General features: G+C 36.0%; 1 protein-coding gene across 1 annotated transcript; it reads left to right on the top strand.

Moving 5' to 3' along the window:
• Window positions 1-4,550: 4,550 nt before the first annotated feature.
• Window positions 4,551-25,124, top strand: BTN1A1 (butyrophilin subfamily 1 member A1). Its single transcript, XM_074220682.1, has 7 exons — window positions 4,551-4,726; window positions 4,947-5,291; window positions 13,657-13,938; window positions 21,063-21,212; window positions 21,844-21,864; window positions 21,954-21,980; window positions 22,677-25,124. The coding sequence occupies exons 1-7, from the start codon at window positions 4,651-4,653 to the stop codon at window positions 23,363-23,365; spliced, it is 1,590 nt and encodes a 529-aa protein (XP_074076783.1). The 5' UTR covers window positions 4,551-4,650; the 3' UTR covers window positions 23,366-25,124.
• Window positions 25,125-26,825: the final 1,701 nt, after the last annotated feature.

The following is a 26,825-nucleotide window of genomic DNA, read 5'->3' as shown; positions in this document are numbered from 1 at the left end:
GGCTTCCTAATTCTAATTTCTTTTGGACCATGGGCCTTCAGGAGACTGACCAACTTTATCAAATCCCAAATTGACTCAGCCCTTGGAAAACCAGTTTCGGTCTTATACCACCAATTGAAAAGCCAAGGGTCCTGTGAGGACCTCCAGATGGAACCCTTGAGGTTCGCTGCTCTTACACCTCGCCCACCTTGGTATGCGCGCATCTGCTCAAGGAAAGGCACCCCCTAAGGGCTGCAGTGATACCCAATGACGGGATTTAGTGCGACTCCATGACTTGGGAGCATCAGATCCTACAGGAGATAACAAGGACCTCGCTAAGGTCCCCTCCTGGTCACGGATACCAAGCATGAAAAACAAGTTGCACAGCCTAAGACAGGGATCCTGCCCATAAATTTAAAACAAAAAAGGGGGACATGCCAGGGGCCAAGAAGCCCCATAAGATAAGATAAAAGGAGCAAAACAAATTCCAGACATACCAGGAGCCAAGAAGCCCCATGTCAGATAAGATAAAACGAGCAAACAAAATTCCAGGCATGCCAAGGGCCAAGATAAAGGAAAGAGGCCTCACCCTCCGTTATCAAGAACAAACTGACCACAGACTATCCCTTCTCTCAGGCCAAGGCATACCAACTCCACCCCTAAGCTAACTCCCTTGTCCTTCTCTACAATATATAAGCATGTACTTTTTCAAATAAACTCAGACCTTATCCACCATCCTTGGGTCTCACTCTCCTTATTCTCACCCATTCCTTTTCAGGCTGGGTCCTCCTCGACACCCCACTTTTCTGTCCCGCGGGTTGGGGCAGTTACATACATAGAAAGACAGAAAGATGATAGAAAGATAGACAGATAGTTAGATGGACAGATGAATATGATTACATCTTGTTTGTATATACTTGTTCCATGTTGCTTCCTCATTAGATTGTGATTTTTTTTAAGAACAGTCTTGCTTTTTTTGTGTGTCCCCAAGATTTAACACAGTGCCATATTAGGTGATTAATAAATGCTTATCGATTGGCAGTCTCTCTTGACTTTAGAGACCTTAATAAAGTCTCACATTCTATAAGAAGCCTTTTTAGGTTCTCCATTAATACTAATGCCTTCCTTCTATAATCTCCTTCAACAATTGGTAGATATGAATGATGGAAAAGGCAATTTGGAACAAGAAGTATTCCAACTCTCCCAACTTAACCAATCAATCAGTCTCAGAGAATGAATGAAAGTGCAGCTAGTATTGGAAAGAAAGACTGTCATAAGAAAGGTGCCAGGTCATGGGACGGCTAGGTGGCGCAGTGGATAAAGCACTGGCCCTGGAGTCAGGAGTACCTGAGTTCAAATCTGGTCTCAGACACTTAATAATTACCTAGCTGTGTGGCCTTGGGCAAGCCACTTAACCTCATTTGCCTTGCAAAAACCTAAAAAAAAAAAAAAGGAGCCAGGTCTCAGTGAGAGCATGAAGATAGAAAGAAAAGGAAAAGAAAAGATTAAAGAAAACAAATTTGTTGCCTAAAAAAGCATGCATTTCAGATACTACAAAATTTTAGAGTGGGGAAATTGTGTGTTGAAGGTGGGAGGAAGATTTAGAACAAGAAGGGAACAAAAACAAGGGATTGGGTAGTGGGGTTAGGAGAGCAAGATTTTTAAAGGTGATTGATAGTAGTTCAGAATTACTGAAATGGGAACAGAAGTGTTTGCTAAACAGTAAGAAATGAGTTCAGACAATTTTTTTATCTTGTGCAATTTAGATGAGAGAATAAAAGCTGGAATCTGATGAAATTTCCCTGAGGAAGAATACCACATTGGAGACATGATAGAATAGACTTGTTCCTCTTTCCAGGAAAGGAAGAGTCTATTGAACAGTGCTTCTCCTCCCAAAGGAAGCAAGGAGATCAATTAGGAAACTTGGTACAATGAAAAGATATTTCTCAAAAAAGAAATCATAGTATTATAGATTTAAAATTAAATTCAATGGGTAGCTAACAGTTGGATAGAGTACCAGCCTTGAGGTGCAAATTCAACCTCAGACATTTAATAATTGCCTAGCTGTGTGACCTTGGACAAGTCACTTAATCTCATTGCCTTAAATAAATAAAAATAATTTAAAAAAAGAAAATTACTAATAGCTTGCTTTTACACAGCTAATATCTTAGATAGAGATGAAGCCCAAATCTTCCTGAATTCAAGAATCCATTTTTTCAACCCATATACCTCTATCTCAGAAGAAGATGCCTAGAAGGAAAGAGTGGCTGACAGCAGCATATGCTGAAAATAAAAATAAGAGAGGGCAAAGGTGGGGGGAGGGGGGATTTGATTTTTTTCATTGTCATTGTTGACCTTTGAAGGAAGATTTTCAGAACAATGATGAGGAAGACTGGGAAATAACAAAATGGAGATAGTTTTGACTATGGACAAATCATTTTGAACCTATTTCCTCATCTATCATGTTTATGTTACTTATCTCTTGGATCAAATGAAGTAAAGTATGTGAAAGTGCTTTGGGATTGTAAACTTATTATGCAAACATAAGGTATGTCAAATATATGTGTGTGTGTATGTATGTACCTATTTGTATATTATTTGGCAAATAATTTTTAAATGCATTTGAGACCCAAGTCTGCCAGAACCATTTAAAAATATTTACCATTAATCTACCATTAATATAATATCTAAATATTTCTAGCTTAGAGAAAAAAATATCCAAACTGACAGTTTTTACCCATTCAATTCACTTTGCCCTTGGGTCTTTCTACAACAAGATGATTTGAAATAACACAATTATTGGAATATTGAAAATGGAAAACATCATAAATGTGTCAAAATGTGTTTGGGGGTTTAATCTTCCAAAACAATGATCATTTCTCAATTCCTTCTTCGATTCTCATTGAGGATCCTTCATTAAGCCAGGTTTTTTAAGAACAGAAAAGGTCTTCACTCTTCCTTAACAGAGAAGAGTAAACTAGACAAGACAAAAAGAAGACAAGAGATAAGTTTGTTTACTACACATTTCTTTAAGAAAGGACCTTTTGTCCTCAACTTATTTATTACCCACTTTTCTAAGAAAGAGAAAGGTAAAAAGTTTTTTTGTTGTAATTCTTCAGTCTTATCTGACTTTTGGTAATGTCACTGGGGTTTCTTCCTCAAAGATAGATTGACTAGTTTAACATTTCTTTCTCCAGCTCATTTTACAGATGAGGAAACTGAGGCAAACAGGGTTAGATTATTGTGCAGGATCATACAACTAGTAAATATCTCAAGTCATATTTGAATTCGTGTCTTTCTGATTATAGGCCTGGAGTTCTATCCCCTGTACTATGTAGCTGCTCAAATAAATTTAGACAAAAGAAATACTTATTGATATTTTGAATTGAACTAGAAAGGAGATTTTTGATGTGCTTTCACAGATATAAATACCACTTTAAAGTTCCAAGAGAGAGACCTCAGCCATGAACTCCAATTTAAAAATCATTTGTTAAACGATTACTCTGAGTAAGATACTACTATGCAAAGGCACTATAATTAGGTGCTCAATTAATAGTTACTATCTTAAGCATGAATTAGCTACCAATTGGCTAAGTAGGGCACAGGATAAATCCTTGGAGGATGAAGAGCAACAAGATGGAAGAGAGGGATTCCAAGAAACAAAAGAAATGGGAAGATGCCAAACTTCCCCTCTTTAATAAATTTATCTTGGGGCTGCTTTTTCTCCAATGACTCTCTTAACATTATCTCCATTTTGCTTGCTACCACCACAACTGAAGACTGAAAATTCTACTGAAATCTAATTCAAAATAAACAAATATGGTTCTTTGTAAAGAAGTGCATTGTTCTTTTTAAGTAAAGTACTTCCCCCTTCCTTTTCCTGATTTCTTTTACCTTTTCACACATGGACTACAGCTTTTTCATTTGGATCTCTGGTCAGGAGGCCACTCCAAGATTTCCTTTATGATCTATCAGGTCAGTATCTGTGTTTCTTCCATAACCCTCAAATATTGAAAAATAAGTGTCACCCTTATATTTCCTTCCACAGAGATATTTTTCAGAGAACCTCACTCCTTTTGACTATTATTTTCTCTTTCCCTTTGTTTTTCCCTAAACTTCTTTTTGTTACTTTATAACCACCCACATCTGGAGTGCTCATCTTGCTTCTCCCATTTCCTCCTCCAGTTTTGCTTTCAATACCATCCTCTTCTTCACTAGTGATATTTTATTGACATCAATTTTCACAGTGATTTTCCTTCAAATTTTCTTTTCTTTTATAAATTCTCCTTTTCAACCCACCCCAGGGTTTTCCTTTCTTCCTTTCTTTCTTCCCCAAAAATTCTTCTGCAAATTTACTTGAGTTTTGTTTGAGTTTAGGGTTGTTTGAAGCTTTACTTAAATAAGGGAATTGATGAGGCTGTGAACTAAGAAAAGGATGGAGGGATTGGAGTCTTGAGGTACTAATTGTGAAGCAATTATAATTGAAGAGGGAAAAGAGTTATTTGGAGGACTATCCCTTGAAATGGCAAAAAAAAATTTGCTTTAAATTTGCTTTTACCCTTCACCTCCCACACTCCCTCCACTTCCAGTCCCAGATTCTTTTTCCTAAATGAACTTTTTAGGTTTTGGTTCCTGACTGATTCATCAGCAGTACCTCTACTGTTAGCAACAATGGTGGCTTTCCCAATCTCCTCGCAGTCCAGATATCTGATATTCTTCTTCTTCCAGTTGCCCATGCTAGACTCAGGTAAGATTTTCTTTTCTTTCTTGCTCTGTAGAGATTTCTCAAAAGGATGACAACTCCATGTTGGCTTCCAGTTTAAGTATTATCTTTCCAAAGAGAAAAGTTAAAAAGTCCAAAATGCCTTGGGGATTTCTAAGGAATAACATATGGTGATTCATAAATGTATTGTGTATTTTATCCCTCATGTTTCCATTCTGAGTTCCTCTATCTCTTTGTTAAATAGCTAGGTTCGATGTGATTGGACCTGCTGAACCCATCCTGGTCATGGTTGGGGAAGATATTGATTTACCCTGTCATCTCTCACCCAATGTAAGTGCTGAGAATATGGAACTGAGATGGTATAGAAATAAGATCTCTCCAGCTGTGTTTGTATATCAAAAAGGAAAGAATCAAGGAGAGCAAATTAAGGAGTATCAAGGAAGGACAACATTTGTTCAAGAAAATATCACTGAGGGGAATGTGGCTGTTATAATCCATAATGTCAGAGCTTCCGATGATGGACAATATCGCTGCTTTTTTAAAGATGACCAAATGTATGAAGAAGCTGTCATAGAGCTGAAGGTGGCAAGTGAGTTATTTCATTTTTGTTCAGTGATTTTTCCCTAGAGGGACCCAAAAGATATCCTTTTCATTTCCAAGGCTTAATCTGAATGTAAATTCTCAAATTTATGTCCAGAATTATCTTTTAGTTCCAGGACATGTCACAATGCTTAAAGGTTAACCTGAATATTGAGCAAAGAGAATCTGAGAAGAGAGCAGAGTAAGAGGAAGGGAGTCCAATGGAATGGGAAGTCTAGAAGTTCTTTAATCTTACCTCATTACTTCTCAGTGAGAGAAAACTGTTCTGAAGATAATAATCAAATAAATTTTCATGTTTGTTTCAATAGTTTGTGCTTTTCTGGCTCCCATAAAATCTGTTTTCAAGAACATGCATATCGAAAATGAACCACGAAATGCTGCAAATAAGGTCATGACTGAAATAAGAGGATGGTGATACAATGTAGAGAAGATAAGGATTAGGGAGAAATGAAAACTCATAATAGAGGAAGGATGTCATGAAGCCAGTTTAAAGCTCTGTTTACATTCCCCCCCCCCAAACTTTCAGTGTTACAACCTTTTTGTAAAAGTTGCAGGTTGTAAATAAAACCAGAGCAGCATTCATTGTTTAGGTAACATGGTAGCTAGAACACTGGACCTGGAGTCAGGAGGATGTAAATTCAAATCTGGCCTCAAATTCTTACAAACTGTATTACTCTGGACAAATCACACTTCTACCTCAGTTTCCTCAATTGTAAAATGGAGATGACAATAACACTTACCTCTCAAGTCTGTTGTAAGAACCACATGAAACCATATTTATATAGCACTTAGCATAGTATCTGGAACATAGTAGGTTTTTAATAAATCCTTATTTTCACTCCTTTTTACTCTTTAATACTTCAAAAAACAAAATTATTGTTGTCTTATCAGTTGATGTTTTTAAACCTTAAAAATACTTTAAGTAGCATTTTTTCCTCTATCTTCTTAGGGGAAAATATGTAAGTCCAGAATGTAGCCTGGACCTTTTTAGGTAATCTGAAGTATTTTTAGGTCATAATACATATACATATACATATATATATATACATAAAATATACATACATATATAATATAATATATATTATATATATATATATATATATTTATATATATATCCTTTTGATTAGCTTTGGCCAGGCTAGGGGGTGGGGGTATAAGGGGGAGGGGGGAGAAGAATTTTACTAGGTTGGTTAATACATCAAGGCAGCAAGAAATAAGAAATAATAAGCCCAAAGAGTTTCTGAATCTGAACTAGAGGAGGACAAGTTATCAGTTATGTCTTTTGGTTGCAAAGTAAAATTCAGAGTAAAATGATAAAATAAATCAATACCAAGTATTTATTAAGTTCCTACTATATCCCAGGCACTATGTTAATTGTTGGAAATTTTTAAAAAAGGCAAAAGCAAACCCTGTTCTCAAGGAGATCACAGTCTAAGGGAATAGATAGCATGTAAATATCTTTGTACAAATAGGATATTTGCAAGACAAATTGGAAATCAATCAATAAACTAATAAGCCCCTAGTACATGCCAGTCACTGTGTGTCTGGAACTACCAAAAGAATTGAGATAGTTCTTGGCCTCAAGAAGTTACAATCTAATGGGAGAGATAGTGAAGAAATATATACAAATATATTCTATTTAATACAAGAGGGGCAGCTAGACAGTAGATGGAGCACTGGCTTTGGAGTCAGGAGGACAGGACATTTGACACTTACCATGTGACCTTCAGCAAGTCACTTAACCTTGATTTCCTCACATTCAGGGCCATCTCCAGTCATCCTGATTCATATCTGGTCACTGGACCTAGATAGTTCTGGAGGAGAAAGTGGGGCTGGTGACTTAGCACAGCACCCCCTCACTCAAATCCAATTCATGTGCTTGTCATGGCATCACCTCCCATGATGTCATAGTCTTCTTGGAGAATATCATCATCATCATCATTTAATACTGGATAAGTAAGAAAGAATTAATAGAAGGAATGCACTAAAATTATGAAGAGTTGGGAAAGATTTCCTGTAAAAGATGGGGTTTTTGTTGGGTCCTAAAAAAAGCCAGGGAAGTCAGTAGGCAAAGTTGAGGAGGGAGAACATACTAGACACAGGGTACAGTCAGAGAAAATGCCTCAAGTCAAGAGATGGAATGTTCTTGGAACAGCCAGGGGGCCAGGGTCACTGATTCAAATAGTATAAGGTCAGGAGTATGATGTAAGAAGACTGGACAATTAAGAGGGCACTAGGTTTTGAAGGACTTTGAATGCCAGACAGATTCACTTGCATTTTTTCCTGGAGGTGATAGGGAACTGTTGGAGTTTATTGTGTAGGAGAGTAAAATGGTCAGATTCATGCTTTAGGAAAATCACTTAGGTGAATGAATGGAGTATGAATTTTAGTAATAAGAGATTTGAGGCAGGCAAATCCACTAGCAGGCTATTGAAATAGTACATTTATCAGATAGTGAGAACTTGTACTAGGGGGCATATTTGGGGAGGGTTGCAGAGGTGCAGTAGACAGACCTTAGCAATAGATTGGATTTAGAAGGGGGGTGGGGATAAGGGATACACAGGATTTGAGATAGTAAAGAATCTAGTATGACTCTTAGGTTGTGAGCCTGAGGGACTGGGAGAATGGTGTTACCCTCTACAGTAATGGGGAAGGTAGAAAGTGGGAAAAGTTTAGGGGAAAGAAAATGAATTTTGTTTTGAACATATTTAGTTTAAGATGTCAACTGAATATTCAGTTCAAGATATATAAAAGACAGTTCAAGATGAAAGATTAGAAGTAAAAAGAGAAGTTGGGGTAAACATAGAGATGGTCATTGAATCCATGGGAGCTGATGAGATCATGAAGTGAAACAATGTAGAGGAAAAAGGGCAAAACCCCATGGGATTTCTATGGTTAGAGGAAATAATCTGGGTGAGGATTCAACAAAGGAGACTGCAGAACAGTTAGATAAGTAGAGGAAAATTAGGAGAGAGTGGTGTCCTAAAAATCTAGAGAAAATAGAGTTTTAAAGACGATCAATAAGGATCAAAGAGTGATCAATAAGGTCAAAGGTTGTAGAGAGGTCAAGGAGAATAAGGTTTTTAAAAGGGCCATCCATCTGACTTCTAAGAGGTGACTTTGGAAAGAGCAGTTTCAGTGGAATGATAAGATCAAGAGTTGGATTTTAAGGGATTAAGAAGAGAGTGAGAAAAAAAAGTAGAGACACCTATTGTATATTGTAGTGGAGATGGAAGGATCAGGAAGGGTATTTTCAGTTTTGGAGAGGCATGAGCATATTTTTAGGCAGTAGAGGATGAACCAATAGAAAGGAAGAGATTGAAAATAAGTGATACAGTGGAAATGACAGAGGAAAAATCTGGTGGAGATAAAAGAATGGAAAGGGATTATTTGAACATGTAGAGATGTTAGCCTTGATAAGAAGTAAGGCTACTTCACTGTGTGAGACAGGAATGAAGGAGGAGATAATAACAGAAGACATCTGACTACTAGAAGATTAGGAAGAGGAGGAGAAGAGAGAGCTCAAAGTGATGTCTCAATTTTTTCTGCAAGATATGTAGCAAGGATCTCAGCTGAGAGGTTGAGGGGATGGGAAGCCATGGGAATTTTGAAGAGGATTGAAAAAGTTTGGAAGAGCCATTGTGGAGACTGTAATCCTGAGTACATAGAAGAGGTATAGTAATATTTTGGCAACTAGGTGGCACAGGTAGATAGAGTGCTGGGCTTGGAGTCAAGAAGATATGAACTCAAATCTGACCCCAGACCCTTATTAGTTATATGTCCTAGGTAAGTCATTTAACCCCCTTTGCCTCAGTTTCTTCATCTATAAAATGAACTAGAGTAGGAAATGGCAAACCACCTAACTAACTTTGCCAAGAAAACTCCAAATGTGGTTATGAAATTGAATATAACTGAACAACAATGACAATAGTAATATTACCAAGCAACTATGAATGGCCAGTTGAAGTTGTATGACAGAAATTTGTAATAGACCCAGACTGATTTTCTTCACCTTCATTCAGCAGTATATGTGTAGGTGACAATATAGAAAGAATGATCTGAGGCTGAGACTTGGCAATATATAATCAATGATGTGATAAGAGGGTTAGGGATTCAGGAGAGGAGAGTGTTGGAGAGTTTAGTTGGTTCACCAATGGATTAAGATGGGAAAAAGAGGAGGAGACTAGCTAGCGCAAGGGAGATGGTCAGAGAGAGAATTAAGATGTCAAAGAAATAGAGATCATGTTGTGGTTGAAAAGTAGCATTTTGTAAGGGAAGGCAAAAGGAGAGGTGAAAAATGAGAGGATTTTAGAATTATTGAATCTGGAAGGAGTAAGAATGTAGGTGATGGCAAGATGAAGGTCATAACTATCTTTGTGGGTTGTTGAGGTGGGAAATGAGTAGGTTGAAGAAATGGTCAGGGAGTTTAAGGGAGAGTCAATAGGTAAGTTGAAGTATCCTATTATGGGATTATCTCAGGGTAGCATTAATGGAAACTGGGAAAGGCTTCTTACAGAAAATGGAATTTTAACTGAGACTTGAAGGAAATCATTAGGTGGAAATGAAAAAGGAGAGAATCCTGTAGATGAATTGGATATTATTGAGTATTATTTATTTTTTGAATTGCTTTGAAATTCCAATTTCAAATGTAGAATGAAATTAATTCTCCACCAAAAGTCCTACTGTGATGTTTTATCATGACAGATACCTCATACATGATTCTGGACTCTTAAAGGTTTTGCCAGAGAAGCACATGCTCTACAAGTTCCATTGTCTTTAGAAAGGGTTTAAGAGTCCAGAGAAGTACATGCTATAGTTCCATTGTCTTTAGAAAGGGTTGAAGAGTATACCTAAGAATAGAAGAAATTGGTTTCTAAGTATCAGCCCAGCTAATCATAGAATGACACTGAAGCAATCTATGAAATAGGAAAAATAAAAAATGGACCTAAGTACTACATGTTTCCCTCCCACAGGAATAGTGGCAGAGTTAGTGGGGAAAGGGAGCAGAAAGGGTCTGTTTAAGACTATCTGTAAGAATCACAATTTTCAGATTATAAACAAACTTTTAACATAATATTGGTACTCAATGTGAGGTTCTATCTAATCATCAACAAGTAGGTTAGTGGTAGAGTAGCTGAATCAAAACAATTTTTCATAATCTTGTTTAATTCTATTGTCAAAAGATTATTGCAAGGGCAGCTAGGTGGTGTGCAATGGATAGAGCACCAGCCCTGGAGTCAGGAGGACCTGAGTTCAAATCCAACCTCAGACACTTAATAATCACCTAACTGTGTGTCCTTGGGCAAGTCACTCAACCCTATTGCCTTAAATAAATATAATTAAATAAAAAAGAAAGATTATTGCCATAAAAACCTTACTGACAATTTAGATCATTGAGAAACAGATTAACTTTACTGTAATGTGGCAATTTTGTCACCAAAAGTAGCATATTGTTTCTCTGCTCAGTTGCAATACTCTGGTGCCTCAATTACACCTAAATGGTCAAGGCCATATCTAGACTATCACCAGTAGCCTTATTTCCAGAAAAGGCACATCTTTTCAAAATAAAGATTTTCACCTGTGTTGCTACATGGTGGTGAAACCTGGAACATCATGATCTTTGAAGAGCAGGATTGTACAGATGGAAATGGAAAGATACATGATAGGTGTGCAGTCTGTCATATAACCAAAAACTCTGAAGAACAGAACAAATCAATGACATTAAAGGGTCATGTCACAGAAAGAGAAGATGGACTGTTCATAAAGCAAAAGCAAGGGATTATATAAGTGGATGGCCAGAGGGCTCCACTGATACCCCAAAATTTCAGAAAGAGAGGAAGCTCTCTACCATGTTGAGTAGACCCTCCCCTCCAATGAACTTTTAGACATGGACAAGAGTCCCGCAGGATTGGCAGTCATGGATAAGTCTGGATCTGCATCTTTGGAGGGAATTTCTAAATTGATGAGATTATAGATTCATTTGAATATTTAATTATTAAGGAATGCAGGAATATTATTTCTATTTCCCAGGATGGCCTGGGAGAGGAGCAGATGTCACTTCATGAGACCTATGCTGGACAAATATCAAACTCCATTTGCTTCTCAGTCATTAAATATTTATTAAGTACCGACTATCTGCTAGACATTATGCTAAGCACTGGGGATACATAGAGAGGTAAAAGATAGTCCCTGCTCTTGAGGAGCTCATAATTGTAATGAGGAAGACAATATGCAAATAACTGTGTACAAACAAATTATATATGGGATAAACTGAAAATAATCACCTGAAGAAAGGTACTAGAATCAAGAGAGATTGGGAAAGACTTTCTGGTAGATGCTGTCATTTAAACTAGAACTTGAAGAAATTTCAGCCAAGGGGCAGAGAGGAGAGGCTAACAGCCAGTAAAAATTATTAGAATCAGGAGATAGAGTATCTTGTTCCAAGAAAAAGAGGGTAAGAGGTTCCATGTTACAACACTGAAAGAATAGATCTAAGGTGTAAGAAGACTGGAAAGTTTGGGGCGGGGCAGGTTTTGAAGAACATTAAATTCCAAATAGAAGATTCTGTAGTTGAACCTATCAGTGATAGGGAGTTATAGGAGTTTATTGAATTGGGGGAGGAGGGGTGTTACATGGTCAGACCTATGCTTTAGGAAAATTACTTTGACAGCTGAGTAGAGGATTGACTTGAGTAGGAAGAGAGTTCTGACTAGTAACCAAACAGCCCTCTATTGCAACAGTCTAGATATGACCTGCACAAGGGATAGAGTGGTGTCAGAGAAGAGAAGAAGGCTTTTATGAGTGGTATTACAAAGTTAAAATTGACAGAATTTGGTATTGGATTATGATTAAATAAAAAGGAGTGAGAGAGAATCAAGGAAGCCATCTAGCTTTCAAAACTGAGTGCTTGGGATAATGGCAGTACACTTGGCTAAAATAAGGAAGTTGGACAGAAGTAAAGATTGGATTTAAATATAATTAGTTTTGTTTTAGACATGCTGAATTTAAGATATCTATGGGATTTCTAGTTTAAGAAGTCATATGCATTTGTAGATTTGGATCTGGGCATTAGGAGAAATATTAGGGTTGAATATGAAGATCTTAGAATTATGAGTTAAAGATAATAATTGAATCCATAGGAGCTGATGAGATCACCATATGAAATACTATAGAGGGAAAAAAGTGGATCCAGCAAAAAGCCTTGTGGAACATTTTATTTTCAGATTTTTTCTTTTTAATTTTCTACCTTTCTATTCTATTTCAAGGATTCTTTTCCTGTATCTTCTATTTGTTTATTCTATTTCATTTCTGCCCTATGGAGAAGAGAGAAAATTCTCTGTGACATTATCATATTAGGTTTTCAGATTCAATCTTTGAGAGGTTTAGTCAACTTAAAATGTGATTTTTCAGTTGAAGTATGCTACTATGATTTGATGATCCCTAAACTGTATGAGCAAAACTGAAATGAGAAATAATATTCCTTCTAAAAACCTTTTCAAGGACCAGATCAAATCATGTTGCCAACAACCCTGACCATTCCCACCCATGTTAATTTCTGTTTCTGACTCATTTATATTTTTAATCAACATCAACTCAGGTTAGCATTTAATTATTTTCTAGTTGCTTCATGTGTAGTATGCTAATTTCTCCCAACTCATAAGTTACCTAAGGGCACAGACCCTACCTTAAATGTTTCTTATATATCTTACCTAGCACTGAACTAGTAGACATTTAATAGAATCTTGATTGATTCTCCACTGTAACCCCAGATTCAGACCAATGGAAATAAGGAGTGAAGAGTAAATGAAGTATGGAGTCCTTTTCAGTTCTTGAGTTACTAATAGCCTGAGGTAAATTGCTGTGATTAGGGGTAGGTGTAATGAATGGGTGTGGGAGGTCCCACCACCTGGACAGTCTCAGAAGCTGGCATGCCACCCTGAGAGATAAGGTCACCTGAGTCCTTGGGAGCTGGTCATTCTGCCCCACAGCCCAAAGGCACAGGACACAGCTGTGTTTTACCACCTCCCCCAACGTACCCCCTTATTCTGTAATGCAAGACACTGCATGTACACCATTTGTGCACCCCCATTCCCTCATTTTCTTTGTTCTACCCTGGAAGACCTAACAGTATATATGTAGAAGCAAATTGAGCTGGAGGCATAAGGCAGTGGTGGCTCGACTCCTTATTCTCAACACCCCTTCGGGAGGGAGGTCATTGCTATTAGGTATGTATTTATGACTAACATATATCACTAGATTTATGACTCTAAGAATTCCCTTCCTCCCTTCTTTCCTTTCACCCCTCACTCCCAATAGATCTACTAAAGAATTTAGATGAATTTTTCTCTCTTCAGGTATGGGCTCTGATCCTCACATTCGTATGGAAACTTATGGAGATGAAGGCATCCTCCTAGAGTGCACATCAGTTGGATGGTACCCGGTGCCTCAGGTGCTATGGAAAGATCTAAAGGGAGAGATATTACCACTTTTGTCGGTATCCCAGACACCTAATGGAGATGGCCTTATTACTGTAGAAGCCTTTGTGGTTATCAGAGACCATTCTGTGGGGAGTGCATCTTGTTCCATTCGAAACCCTCTTCTCAATCTGGAGAAGGTGGTAAGGATTTCAATACCAGGTTAGTTATTTTCTAAGTTCCAGTTATGTTGAATTGATAAAACAAAATTCTTTAACTGACAACCACCTGAAGACTTGCGAGACCTTCCTGGCTATAGTAATGGAAACTCAGACTTCCCTTTATACTACTGCAGAGTTAGCTGTCTTGAATGTGTCACTATTACATTACTACAACTGTGAAGATTTCATTTTTTTTAAGAAAGATTTTATTTATTTTGAGTTTTACAATTTTCTCCCCATTCTTGCTTCCCTCCCACCACCACCACAGAAGGCCATCTGTTAGTCTTTACATTGCTGCCATGATATAGATTGATCTCAGTTGAATGTGATGAGAGAGAAATCTTATCCTTAAGGAAGAATACATAAGATAATGGGTTTTTTTTTTCTAAATTGAAGGTAATAGTCTTTGGTCTTTGTTCAAATTCCACAATTCTTTCTCTGGATAAAGATGGTATTCTCCATTGCAGATAACCCAAAATTGACCCTGATTGTTGCATTGAAGGAATGAGCAAGTTCATCAAGGTTTATCATCACCTCCATGTTGCTGTTAGGGTGTACAATGTTTTTCTGGTTCTGCTCATCTTTTTCTGGTTCTGCTCATCTCACTCAGCATCAGTTCATGCAAAACTGTGACGATTTCTAAGAGCACAAAACTATTCACAAACTAAATAAAGAATTCAGTGCTGGTTAGATTAGAAAATCATTTAAAGTAGAGATCTTTTGGTATAAAACACATCTTTCCAACAGAGGGAAAAATAGTGAAGTAATTTCTCTGATGATAAAGAAAGCTATCCATGCCAAAGACAGAGCTGATGATATCTAAATACAGACTATGGCACACTTTTTTCCTTTCACTTTATTTTACTTGAGGTTTCTCTTTGTGTATTTGTGGGGGGAATTATGTTTACTTTTACAGCAAGACTATTGTAATAGGTTGGAAAAAAAATAGAACACATTTTTCCAGAGACAAATCTCTTTCTAGTGAGCCCCTTCTTTTCTTTTTTAATTGAAATTTTGTTTTACTTTTCCATTTGCATACAATGGCAGTTTTTCAACATTCATCTACTTGCAAATTTATGAGTTCTATATTTTTCTACCACTCTCCCTTTTCTCCCCCTCCCCCATGGTGGTAAACAGTCTGATAAGAGTTGTATATATCCTTTTGTGTTTAACGTATTTACAAATTAGTCATTTCATAGAAGAGGAATTAGAACTAAAAGGAAAGAAAAAGAATATGATAAAGGAAGGAAAAACATAAGAGAAAATTTTAAAAAGTATGCATTCAAATTCCATGGGGGTTTTTTTCCCTCTTGGATGTGGATGGCATTGTTCATAGCAAGTGTTACTGCTGAGAGGAGTTACAGCCATCATAGTTTATCATCTCACAATGTTTATACATATATATATATATATGTATATATATATACACATATATATATATATATATATGCTCTTGTAGTTTTACTCCCTTCATTTAGCATCATTTCACATAATTATTTCTGTGTTTTTCTCTAAAGTCTGACCACTCATGATTTCTTTAAGAATAATAGTACTCCATAACATTCATATACCATAACTTGTTCAGTCATTCCCCAACTGACGGACATCTCCTCAATTTCCAATTCTTTGTCACTACTAAAAGAACTGCTAAAAATATTTTTGAACATGTGATATTTTTCTCATTTTCTATCATTTCTTTTGGATATAGACCTAATATTGGTATTGCTGGGTCAAAGGCTATGATCAGTTTTTATTACTCTTCGGACATAGTTCCAGATTGCTCTCCAGGATAGTTGAATCAGTTCACAACTCCACCAGCAGTGCATTAATGTCCCAATTTTCCTACATTCTCTGCAACGTCGATCATTTTCCTTTTTAGTCATCTTAGCCAATCTAGGAAATGTGAGGTGGTTTCTCAGAGTTGTTTTAATTTGCCTTTCTCTTATCAATAACAATTTGGAAGGGCAGCTCGGTGGTGTAGTGGATAGAGCACCAGTCCTGGAGTCAGGAGGACTTGAGTTCAAATTTGACCACAGACACTTAATAATTACCTAGCTTTGTGACCTTTGGTCAATTGCCTTAAATAAAAAAAGAAAATTAAAAAAATAATGATTTGGAGTATCTTTTCATATATATATATATATATATGTATATCTTTAATTTCTTCATCTGATAACTGTCTTCTCATCTCTTTTGAGCATTTATCAATTGGGGAATGCCTTGTAATCTTACAAATTTTATTCAGTTGTCTATATATTTTAGAAATGAGTCTTTTATAAGAAATGTTACCTGTGGAAATTGTTTCCCAGTTTTCTATTTTCCTTCTAATCTTGGCTGCTTTGGTTTTATTAATGCAAACCCTTTTTAATTTAACATAGAAAAATCATCCATTTTGCAATTTATAATGTTTTCTATTCCTTGTTTGGTGCTCTTATTCTTTTAATTATGTTATCACCCTTTATATCTCAATCCTGTATCAATTTTGACCTTATTTTGGTATAGAGTGTGAGATATAGGTCTATGCCTAGTTTGTGCCATACTATTTTCCAGTTTTTGTAGCAGCTTTTGTTGAATACAATGTTCTTGTGCCAAAAGCTGGAATCTTTGGGTTTGTCAAACAATAGATTATTATAGTCATTTACTACTGCTTCATTTGTACCTATTCTAATCTACAACTCCATTCTTCTATTTCTTAACTAGTACCAGGCAGTTTTGAAGACTGATGCTTCATAATATGGTTTTAGTTCTGTTATAGCTAGATCACCTTCCTTTTTAATTTTTTTTATCAATTCCCTTGATATCTTTGACCCTTTATTGCTCCAGATGAATTTTGTTACTATTTTTCTAGCTCTGAAAAATAATTTTTTGGTAATTTGATTGAAAAGGCATGTGAGATTCTTCTTGACATAAGTATCATTTACCCTAGCCACCTGGGATGTTCATTCTTACCTTGCTCTCACCTTTAGCTCAGGCTAGATGCAGTCCTAAGCTTGCCTGACCACAAAGGGAGAAGCTTTTCTTACTAGTTCTGCACAGTCTGTCTGCAAAAGAGAATTCCAGTCCTAATTGACCACTCTCTTAAAATTGTAAAACTCTCCTGGTCATCTAATTTCCATAAAATGTCTCCTATAATTCTTGCGTCCATTTTCTGTGACTTCTGTGACTTCTATATTCTAATTTCATAAAATCATAGAATCTCAGAGCTGAAAGGGACTTCAGAAGTTTTCCTCTGAAGTCTATACCTGAAAACAGAATCTCTCTACAGCATATTCCATAAATGGTATATAGACTTTGCTTAGAGACCCCCATTGAGGAAAAATCCACTACTTTACAAGGCAAACTATTTCACTTCTGACTAGTTCTAATTATTAGGAAAGGTCTCAAGTCTAAATTTGCCTTTTTGTAACTATTACACTTTGATTCTGTTTCTCCCCTCTGGTGCCAAGAATAATCAATTCAATTTTCTTTCTATTCAATAACCCTTAACTATTTGAAGACAACCACTATTTCCCCCAAAACTTTTTCTTCTCTGGAAATTGAGCATCCTAAGTTCTTCCACTCAATCTTCATATAACAGTTTCAAGGCTATCAAGATCATCCTTATTGCCCTCCTCTGGAAATTGTCCAGTTCATCAATACCCTTCCTGAAATACAGTGCCCCCCAAATAAGCAAAATACTTGAGAGATGATCTGATTGGAATAGAGAATGGAGTTATTATCCTTCCTTTATTCTTGGTCAGTAGACCTTTTATTATAAAACCAAATTAGTTTGGGAAAAAGCTTTGTTCCCTTGGTCCCCTGTCATCACTTCAGACAAGCTCCCTTTGACACCAGTGTGGACTTTAGGGGAGTGAAGGTATTAATTTTTATGTGCCTATCTGGAGTTTTGTTTTAGTTTTGTCACTATTCATTTTTTTTTCTCAGTCAGAGAAAAACCTCAGTGGATTAATGCTTTACTTTTGGACAGGACACTTTATTGCTCTACCTTCTGTGTCTGATGGATTTGAATAAGAATATTAATATTAATATTAGTACAGGGAAAATGTGCATTTAATACTCAGCAAGTTTGGCTTCTAAAACCAAATGAACATTTTGCCAAAATTAGGTAGAGATCATCCAGTTTTAGAGTATTTTGGAGGTTCTATGTCAAATCCTATACACATTTCCTGCAAAGACAATAAACAAGCTTTGTTGTCGGATCAAGAAATATTAACCATCACTATTCATCCTATTACTTGACCTTTTTTCTCAATGAACTCTCCTCTTACAGCACTTGTGAAATTACATTACCATTTATTGGAGAGCAAATTGCTACTTCCTCAGAAAAAAACATGAGAAAGAATCTCATATTTTTTATTTAGCCCTTCTGAGGAGGGAGACCAGCTGCCTTTTGAGTATAAATAAATACTTGACAATGGAAGAAATATAAACATCACATTATCTATTCATGTCTCCACAAAATTCTTCTTATACTCTATATTTGCCAGAAATAAGTTTATCAATTTATTATATGGACTTGACAGTAACTTCCCTAAAGTCCTAGTATTATGAAACTGCTTCTGAAAGCTTGTTTTATGAACTTCTTAACTTGTTTTATCCATTTGTCTACTTATTTTTTCTTATTAACTTCCTTTTACTTCTGCTTGAATCCCCTTCATCTTTTTTTTTTAGGTTTTTACAAGGCAAACGGGGTTAAGTGGCTTGCCCACACAGCTAAGTAATTATTAAATGTCTGAGACCAGATTTGAACCCAGGTACTGCTGACTCCAGGGCTGGTGCTTTATCCATTACGCCCCCTAGCTGCCCCTCCCCTTCATCTTCTTTCAACTTCCTAAGTCCTTTTAAATTTCTCTTCCTAATTCAATCTTTGACTTTCTTCATAATTCTATAATTATTTCATTTTCATTTACAATCCCTTGTCTTTCAACTCAAATTCTTCTTTGGACCCTTTTCTCAATGAAACCAGAAATAGATTGATCTCTTCTTTAGACAGATTACAGGTAGCTTTATTTGCATTAACACATAGTTAGATATATAGAATACAAAATAAGATGAAATTTTGATCACAAGAATACCAAGAATCTCTATAGAATAGGAGAAAAGTTCGTTCTTTCTTGTTCTTAACTCCACTTTCCAAATACCATTTCTAATCATATTTCCCTTTAGACAATCATGATTCTCTTGGATTTGATAATGTATATAGAGGAATTAAAGAAATCTCAGATTCTAGCAAGAAAAGTTGCTAGCAAGAAAAAGTTGCATCTCAAAAATGTCTTCCTTCTAGTTTTTAATTATCACATTTTATGCTTATATTGTATTAAATATATCTTGTCTTTGAAGAATTCTCTTAGAGAGCTAATAAGCATATTAGTATGTTTAATTTTCAGTCCATATTAGTTGACTCATTTGTTTATAATATGACCCAGAAAACAACCTAGGTTGTTCACATATCATTCAAATAATTTCAAATAAAAAATGTCTTGAATTTATACTACATATATTTTCCTTAATAACTATTTCATCTATGTCCCCTAACTCATAGGGAATGGTAGACTTAAGGGTAATTGATAAAGGGAATAGTTGAGAGTTAGATGATTCAATGTAACTTATTCCCATTACTGGAAATAAAATAATCTAAATCAAGTATCTTTAATCATTTTTAAGAATATTGGGGTCTTTTATGTTAATGTTTTGTTCAAGAAGTCAGATGAGCTAGAGAAGGCAGGTGTCAGAAGACATGAATTCAAGAAATCATGAATCGCTCTCTTTTGCTGTGAAACTATGGGTAAGCAAGCCATTGAACTTTTTTGAGCCCCTCTGAGTTTGGTCATCTATAACATGGAAATAATAGTAAATGACTACACTTCACAGAAACTATAGATTTTATTTAAAGCCATTCTTAACACACACTGTACAAAAACAGGCTATGAAATTTTCTGTTCTAGAAGAAGAAAGGTGAATTCTGATGAATGAGAAACTTTTTGCTCAATCTTTAGTACAGTTAATTGTACTGCCTCTCTCACTGACCTGTAAGGAAAGTCTTTTAAAACCTTCAATCAGTATACACATGTGAATTATTAATTCTCATATAAAGCCTAGTGCTTTCTTTTGATTTTATTTTCTTCTGAGTATCCTATGAACTTGAAGAAATACTTCTTAATCCCAATATTAGCATATTCTTAGCTACAGTTGACTTCATCTTTAAAAACTTCTCCTGATTCTCTTAATTATATTTCAAGGGGACTCTGTCACTGGATTAGTTGATTTTTAAAGTTCTTTCCAGATTTAAATACTGTGATGTTGTGATCTTATTTCTAAACATTCTGTACTAAGAAGTCTCTACCTGAAAGATATTGGAGAGAAAAAATGCATAATTGTTGAAAACAGCTGTTGTTGAGACAGGCCAAGAGAAAAGACTGGGATCAAGAAACTCATTTCCAACTCCATTTTGGTTCTGAACTATAAACAGTACATAGGTTACAGTACATAGGTTACAGATGCTTCAGAGATTCAGAGAAAAAAAGGGGGTCTTACCTTTCCACTTCCCTGAATATATCACTGAGGGAGAGATTCAGACATCAATTCCATATGGTCATTTCAGCTCTTTTATTTTTTAGTTTTTTTTTTTTTTTTTTTTTTTTTTTAGTTTTTGCAAGGCAAGGGGGTTAAGTGGCTTGCCCAAGGCCACACAGCTAGGTAATTATTAAGTGTCTGAGGCTGGATTTGAACTCAGGTACTCCTAACTCCAAGGCCAGTGCTCTATCCACTGCGCCACCTAGCCGCCCCCGCATTTCAACTCTTTATACCATGTCTGTTCTAAGATTATTCACAAGATTCTTCTCTTTGCCTTCCTACCTACTAAACTTCAAGTACTAGCAATATCTCTGGATAGAAAAAGACAGAGTAATAATTATTCATGCCATCAATGGACTCCCAGAGAAATTGTAGTGAGACTTGAGTAAGAACTTAAGAGAGTAGAGTAATAAAATAGATACTGCTGATATCAATCCTCTTCTATTTGTCCACTACCATTTTGACCAGTCTCTTTGTCTTAAGGAAATTGAATTTTCCTTAGAGGATATAAGGAATTCTTATAAAATATAAATTTCTGGAATTTTATTTCAGGTCCCTTCTTTTCAAGGTTATCTCCTTGGATGATGTCTATTTCTGTGATTCTTACTGCTCTTGGACTTCTCACTATTGGAGCCATATTTTTCATCTGGAAACTACATAGAAACAAAAAAAGAGAAAAAGAGAATAAATCTTTCAACAAAGGTAGAAAAATCATAAATAGAGTATATGAAGATTAATAAAAAAGAGAAGTTAGATAAACCTCAATTCACTTAACAGATAGCTTTTCAGGCCTTGGGAAAGAAGTTAAAAGATCAAGAACACTAATTAAGCTATTAAATGTGTGAATCTTTTCAAAAGCAGATATATGGTTGGGGGTGGTGGTTAGTTAAATTCATAAAACCAATGTATCTATTATTCTTCCTCCCACTCTGAAACATTTCCCTCAATTACCTAAATTCAGACACAATCTTTTTGTAGTGGATAGATTAGTGGGTTTAGATCTAAAAGACATGGGTTTGGATCTTGGCTCTTTTATTTCCTATTTGTGTGACCATGGGCAATTCACTTATTCTTTCTGGGCCTGCTTTATCTGTAAAATGAAAAAATTGAACTAGATAATGCCCTGGGTCCATTTCGACCCTGAATGTCTGGCCATGAACCAACAGGAACTTCCTGAATATTACAAAGAAAATGAAAGTGTTCCTTAAATTTGTTGATCATTCCTCACTAATAAAGAAAGAAAAAAGACAATCTTCCATTGTATGTCTGACCCATTCTTGAACCCTATATCTCTTCCCCGTAGTTAGTAATTTATTTCTCTTCCTTTTTTCAGAAAAACTCCAGGAAGAGCTAAGTAAGTTCTTTTTTTTTTTCAATGTTCTGTTTACAATTGTATTCATTTCTTCTCTACTGTGGAAGTAACATTTTTCTGTTTCATTATAGAATGGAAAAAGGCTCAGTTACATGCAGGTAAGTGATCCTGTCTCATTTCTGACTGGAATCCTACTTATCCCCGGGGTTCTTTAACCCTAAGATTGCCACAGTTAAAAGAGGGAAAACACTCAGGAAGACCCAAGTTTGAATCCTGACTCAGATATTGTCTACTATAGGACCCTGACAAGTCATTTGATCTCTTTCTCAATTTCTTTAGCTATAAAATGAGAATTGATCATTCCTGGCTCTACAACTATGATTCTATAATCTAGGATGTAGTGAATCATTTCTATGCTCTTTTTGTTGAAAAAGAAAGTGGTTGACAATGAAGTTATAGGAACTAGTGAAAGGAATTATTAGATCAGGGGTCCTTTCTCTTATGTTTCCCCTTCCCATGGATCTGGGGATGTAGATTCAAGCCATATTAAAAAATACAACTGAGTTTAGTTACTCAAGTCTTAAAACTTCCCACTAAAACAATAAATATACCATGGACCTTTGCCTAGCTAAGTAGTCCTTATTAAAACCAACATCTTCTGTGGCATTTAATACTCCCTCCCAAAATGAGCTTTTATTCTACCTCTTTGAAGAGTCAAGACTGAGAAAAACTTTTGGGAGCATATGAAATGGGATTTCATCTTCCTGGGGAGTCTTATGAACTTCTTATTCTCTCTTTTCAGAGAGAAATGAACTTTGTTGCCTGCATGCACTGACCTCTAACTTTCTCTACAGTTGATGTCACTCTGGATCCAGACACAGCTCATCCTCATCTCTTCCTATATGAGGGTTTGAAATCCATCAGGTTGGAAGACACAAGACAGAAGCTATCTGATAATCCAGAGAGATTCGATTCCTGGCCTTGTGTACTAGGCCGAGAAGGCTTCACCTCAGGGAAACACTACTGGGAAGTAGAAGTGGGTGATAGAACAGATTGGGCTATAGGAATTTGTAAAGAAAATGTGACAAAGAAAGGATTTGATCCCATGACTCCTGAGAATGGGTTTTGGGCTGTGGAGTTGTATGGCAATGGATATTGGGCTCTTACTCCACTCCGGACTCCCCTTCCTCTAACAGGGCCTCCTCGGCGTATAGGGGTGTTTTTGGACTATGAAGCTGGACACATCTCCTTTTATGACATGACTAATGGATCACATATTTATACTTTCCCTCAAACCTCCTTTTCTGAGACTCTCCGGCCTTTCTTCTGCCTTTGGTCTTGTGGTAAAAAACCCCTTACAATCTGTCCAATATTTGATGGGCCTGATGAAGTCACTGTCATTTCTAATGCTCCTGTCCCTTCCAAAGAGAGCTTAGTGACCCCCATGAGAAAAAGATCGTCTACTGGGGATACAGATACTCCCCAAAGATCCAATTCTAAATTATTCCCAATTCAATCCAATAATGGGGCCCTAGATCATTAGGAACCCTTCTGTCTTTTCTTCTATTTCACTATTCCTCTCTTAGGTCTAAAGCTACCTATATTACCTGATTTATCTGTTGTTACCCATGGGGCAGTAAACAGGCTTTGGAAATTATGTTGCTTCTTCCACATAGAGTTAACTAGATAGGAAGAACATTAAAAAGGAGGCAAAATTTAAATAAAAAATAAAATTAATTTCATAGTAGTAGCTGGGATGAGGATTTTTCTAGTCTATTGCTGCTTTATCAGCTGGATATTAATAAAGGAGAATTGAGGAAGTGGGTCAGGTAAGGTTATGTAAGAGAGATAAAGCAGTGTTCTTGGGGGACTGTGAAGGACAAGGACCAAAACAGCAAAGAAGTCAAGTGGTATTATAAATGCTAGAAAAGGGGTGGCTAGGTGGTGTAGTAGATAGAGCATTGGCTCTGGAGTCAGGAGTGCCTGAGTTCAAATCTAGCCTCAGACACTTAATAATTGCCTAGGTATCTGACCTTGGGCAAGCTATTTAACCCCATTGCCTTGCTAAGAAAAAAAATGCTAGAAAAAATGTCACAAGTGAACAGGCTGAATTCAGAGAGATATGTTGTGAAGAAGAGTAAGGAAATGGAAAAGGACATAAAGATGAATGAGGAAAGAAATATGCAGAGAAAACTATGATGGGTAAGACAATGCATCCTGGGTGGGGGGAACATCATTAGTCATTTTCTTTCTTTAAAATTTCCCATCCCCCAAACCTTTCCCCACCAGAACTGACTGACTATACCATACTATTGTCTTAATAGCATCTACTTCTAGAGCTCCAGGGAGAGAGGGGAGAAAAGAAAAGGAAAAAATGGGAAGGAAAGAGGGAAGGAAGAAAAGGAACTAATTGTTTATTTGAAATAGTCTTGACAAATTGATTTCAATTTCAGACTCAAACCCTTGTCTTTCTATATTTTCTTCTTGCTATATAATTTAATCTAATTTCATTTAATTCTTATTCAACAAACTCTACTCCATCCATCTTGTTTCACCTTTAGTTCCACTAAAGATCATTTAATCTTAAATTTGTTTCACATTGACCCAATTTTTACTTCAACCCAATTAATGTCCAATTCCCCCCCCAAACTGTTCCCAATTCTAAACTGTTCTTCCAAATCATCTTCATTCTATTTTCCCTAAATAATCTGATGCCCTGTTTTATCCCTCTCTCAGACTATATATTTTCTACTTCAGTACAATTCCTCCTAAATTCTTAAGAATTTCTAGTCCTTAGGAGGGATTAATTTAGTTTCCTTGCATAACTCTCCATGGGTTCTTCTTTTTCACATATATGTATCCTTTATCCCTCAATATATTTTAAGCTCATCAAGGTAAAGGACCACAATTTCCTTTTCTTTGTATCCCTCCAGATCTTTTGGCCTAGAGCTTTGATTATTGTTGGCAATCAATAAATAATCCTGATTATGCATCACCATTCTATGCATTACTCCATCTGGGCAGAACTGTAACAGAAGTATACCTATATTATAATTGTATAATGAAGAGGCAGCTAGGTGGCACAGTGAATAGAGCACCTGGAGTCAAGAGGATCTGAGTTCGAATTCGACTTTTAACACTTAATATTATCTAACTGTGTGACCTTAGACAAGTCACATAACTCCATTGCCTTGCCCAAAAAACCCAACAACAAAATAATAATAATTGTACAATGGCTATTACCAGTGCTAGGATCATATAGCAATTTCTCCTGACAAGAAAAGAATGCTACTTGTTTTTTTCACCCCTAAGGGAACCTGTTACCCAAATAAATTATCTCACTGTGATGATGGTTTGCCACATTCCCTCTTTTTTTGTGAAAGCTAAATATTGAATGTTTCTACTATCAAACAAGAAGTATTTATTAAGCATTTAAGTTTGTGCTTCAAAGTTTTTGCCATCAAACTGAAACTTTTCCTAATATCCCATTCCCTCTTTCTTAGCTTGTTGTCTCTTGCTTCTGATTTCTTCCAAAAAGAATATTATAAATGGACCTGTGATTTCATCAAAATGGTCCAATTGTTTGGAATTCAAAATATGTATACCTTCTCATCTTAAGTGGTATCATTCAAGGGGTTTCTGCACTTGGATTCTGTAAATTCTGCATTCAAATCATATTTTTGACATGTGCTAGCTGTCAAACAGTCAATAAATATTAGTATGCACCTCCTAGGCACAATGTAAGTCATATGTGACTTCAGGGGAAGTCAAAACATCTTTGAGCCTCATTTTTCTCAACTCTAAAATGGAGATAATAATAGTTGTAGCACCTTATTTACAGGATTTTTATGAGGCTCAACTGAAATAATATTTTCAAAGTACTTCACTTTAAAAGTATCATATCAATGTCAATTATTAATGTTCATGTGTTTCCATAAATCCTCCAAAAGAGTTACTCAATATATTCCTATAGGGCAATTGTTTCTCCTGCTAAATGAAATTTCTGAGGTTTTTTTTCCCTCTTGACAGTAAAGGTTGAAGCTATGACAGAAAAAATTTTACTTTGACAGAGACAGTTTTTTGCCCCCCCCCCAAATTATGAAAACAAGAGTCAAGCTTTTAGGTCAGCATTGCAACAGGGATAATAGAAAGAGCCATATCACTAAGTCAGGGGTTATTCCCTAACCTTTTCTGTGCTAAAGATCCTTTTGGTAGCCTGGTGAAGCCTATGGATCTAATGGAGCTTTCTTAAAATTATGTTTTTAAAAACATGCAATGCAATAAATATATAGGATTACAAAGGAAACCAATTGTACGGAAATAAATATATTGAAATATTGAAATAGACTTTTGGAAGGTCCATGGACCACTTTAAAAATCTTTGCAGTCATCAGAAAAAAAGCAATATGATACTAATAAGTAACATCTGGAGATTATAGGAGAGAATAAGAGATAAACTCTTGTATTCCTAATTTTTTAATGATTCTGTAGATTTACATTGATTTTTACAACCAGTATTTATTGAAATATGCATGTCAATTTTGTTTTAAAAATTTATTTTATAATATGTTGGACTACCTTCTTTGCAAATGGGGAGCCATTCTCATTGTCTGAGATTGGAGTTGGAGGAAACTGGGATATTGTAGATGATGTAAAAAGAGTATCATGCATATATTTTTTCCTAGATGAAGACAATTTAAGCCCAAATCCAGTGTTCTTTCTGTATATCACATTATCTCTGTGCAGAGATGGTTAAAAGTCTGAGATAAGAAGTTTCACATGGCATGGAGTGTATTGCAGGTAAAGGAAGTCTAATTACACTTCTAGCTAAAGGATATGACCATTGACTTTCAAATGGAAAAAGTCCCAAGAATATATCACTTATAATGAACTGATGTTTATTTTGATGAGTAATATAGAATTCCAGATATCAAGTGGACCAGGCTTCAGTGCATAACTATAAGAACTTATGGGAATGGTAGTCCAAGAGGATGATATAAGTG

The sequence above is a fragment of the Macrotis lagotis genome, chromosome 2, assembly GCF_037893015.1.
Source record: "Macrotis lagotis isolate mMagLag1 chromosome 2, bilby.v1.9.chrom.fasta, whole genome shotgun sequence".
NCBI classification, from domain to species: Eukaryota; Metazoa; Chordata; class Mammalia; order Peramelemorphia; family Peramelidae; genus Macrotis; species Macrotis lagotis.
This window is presented reverse-complemented; position numbering and strand designations above follow the sequence as displayed.

Coding starts and splice junctions, on each gene's coding strand:
- BTN1A1 (XM_074220682.1), top strand. CDS start 4,651: ATGGTGGCTTTCCCAATCTCCTCGCAGTCCAGATATCTGATATTCTTC. Junction 4,727..4,946: donor GTTGCCCATGCTAGACTCAG/GTAAGATTTTCT, acceptor TTTGTTAAATAG/CTAGGTTCGATGTGATTGGA. Junction 21,865..21,953: donor AAAACTCCAGGAAGAGCTAA/GTAAGTTCTTTT, acceptor GTTTCATTATAG/AATGGAAAAAGGCTCAGTTA.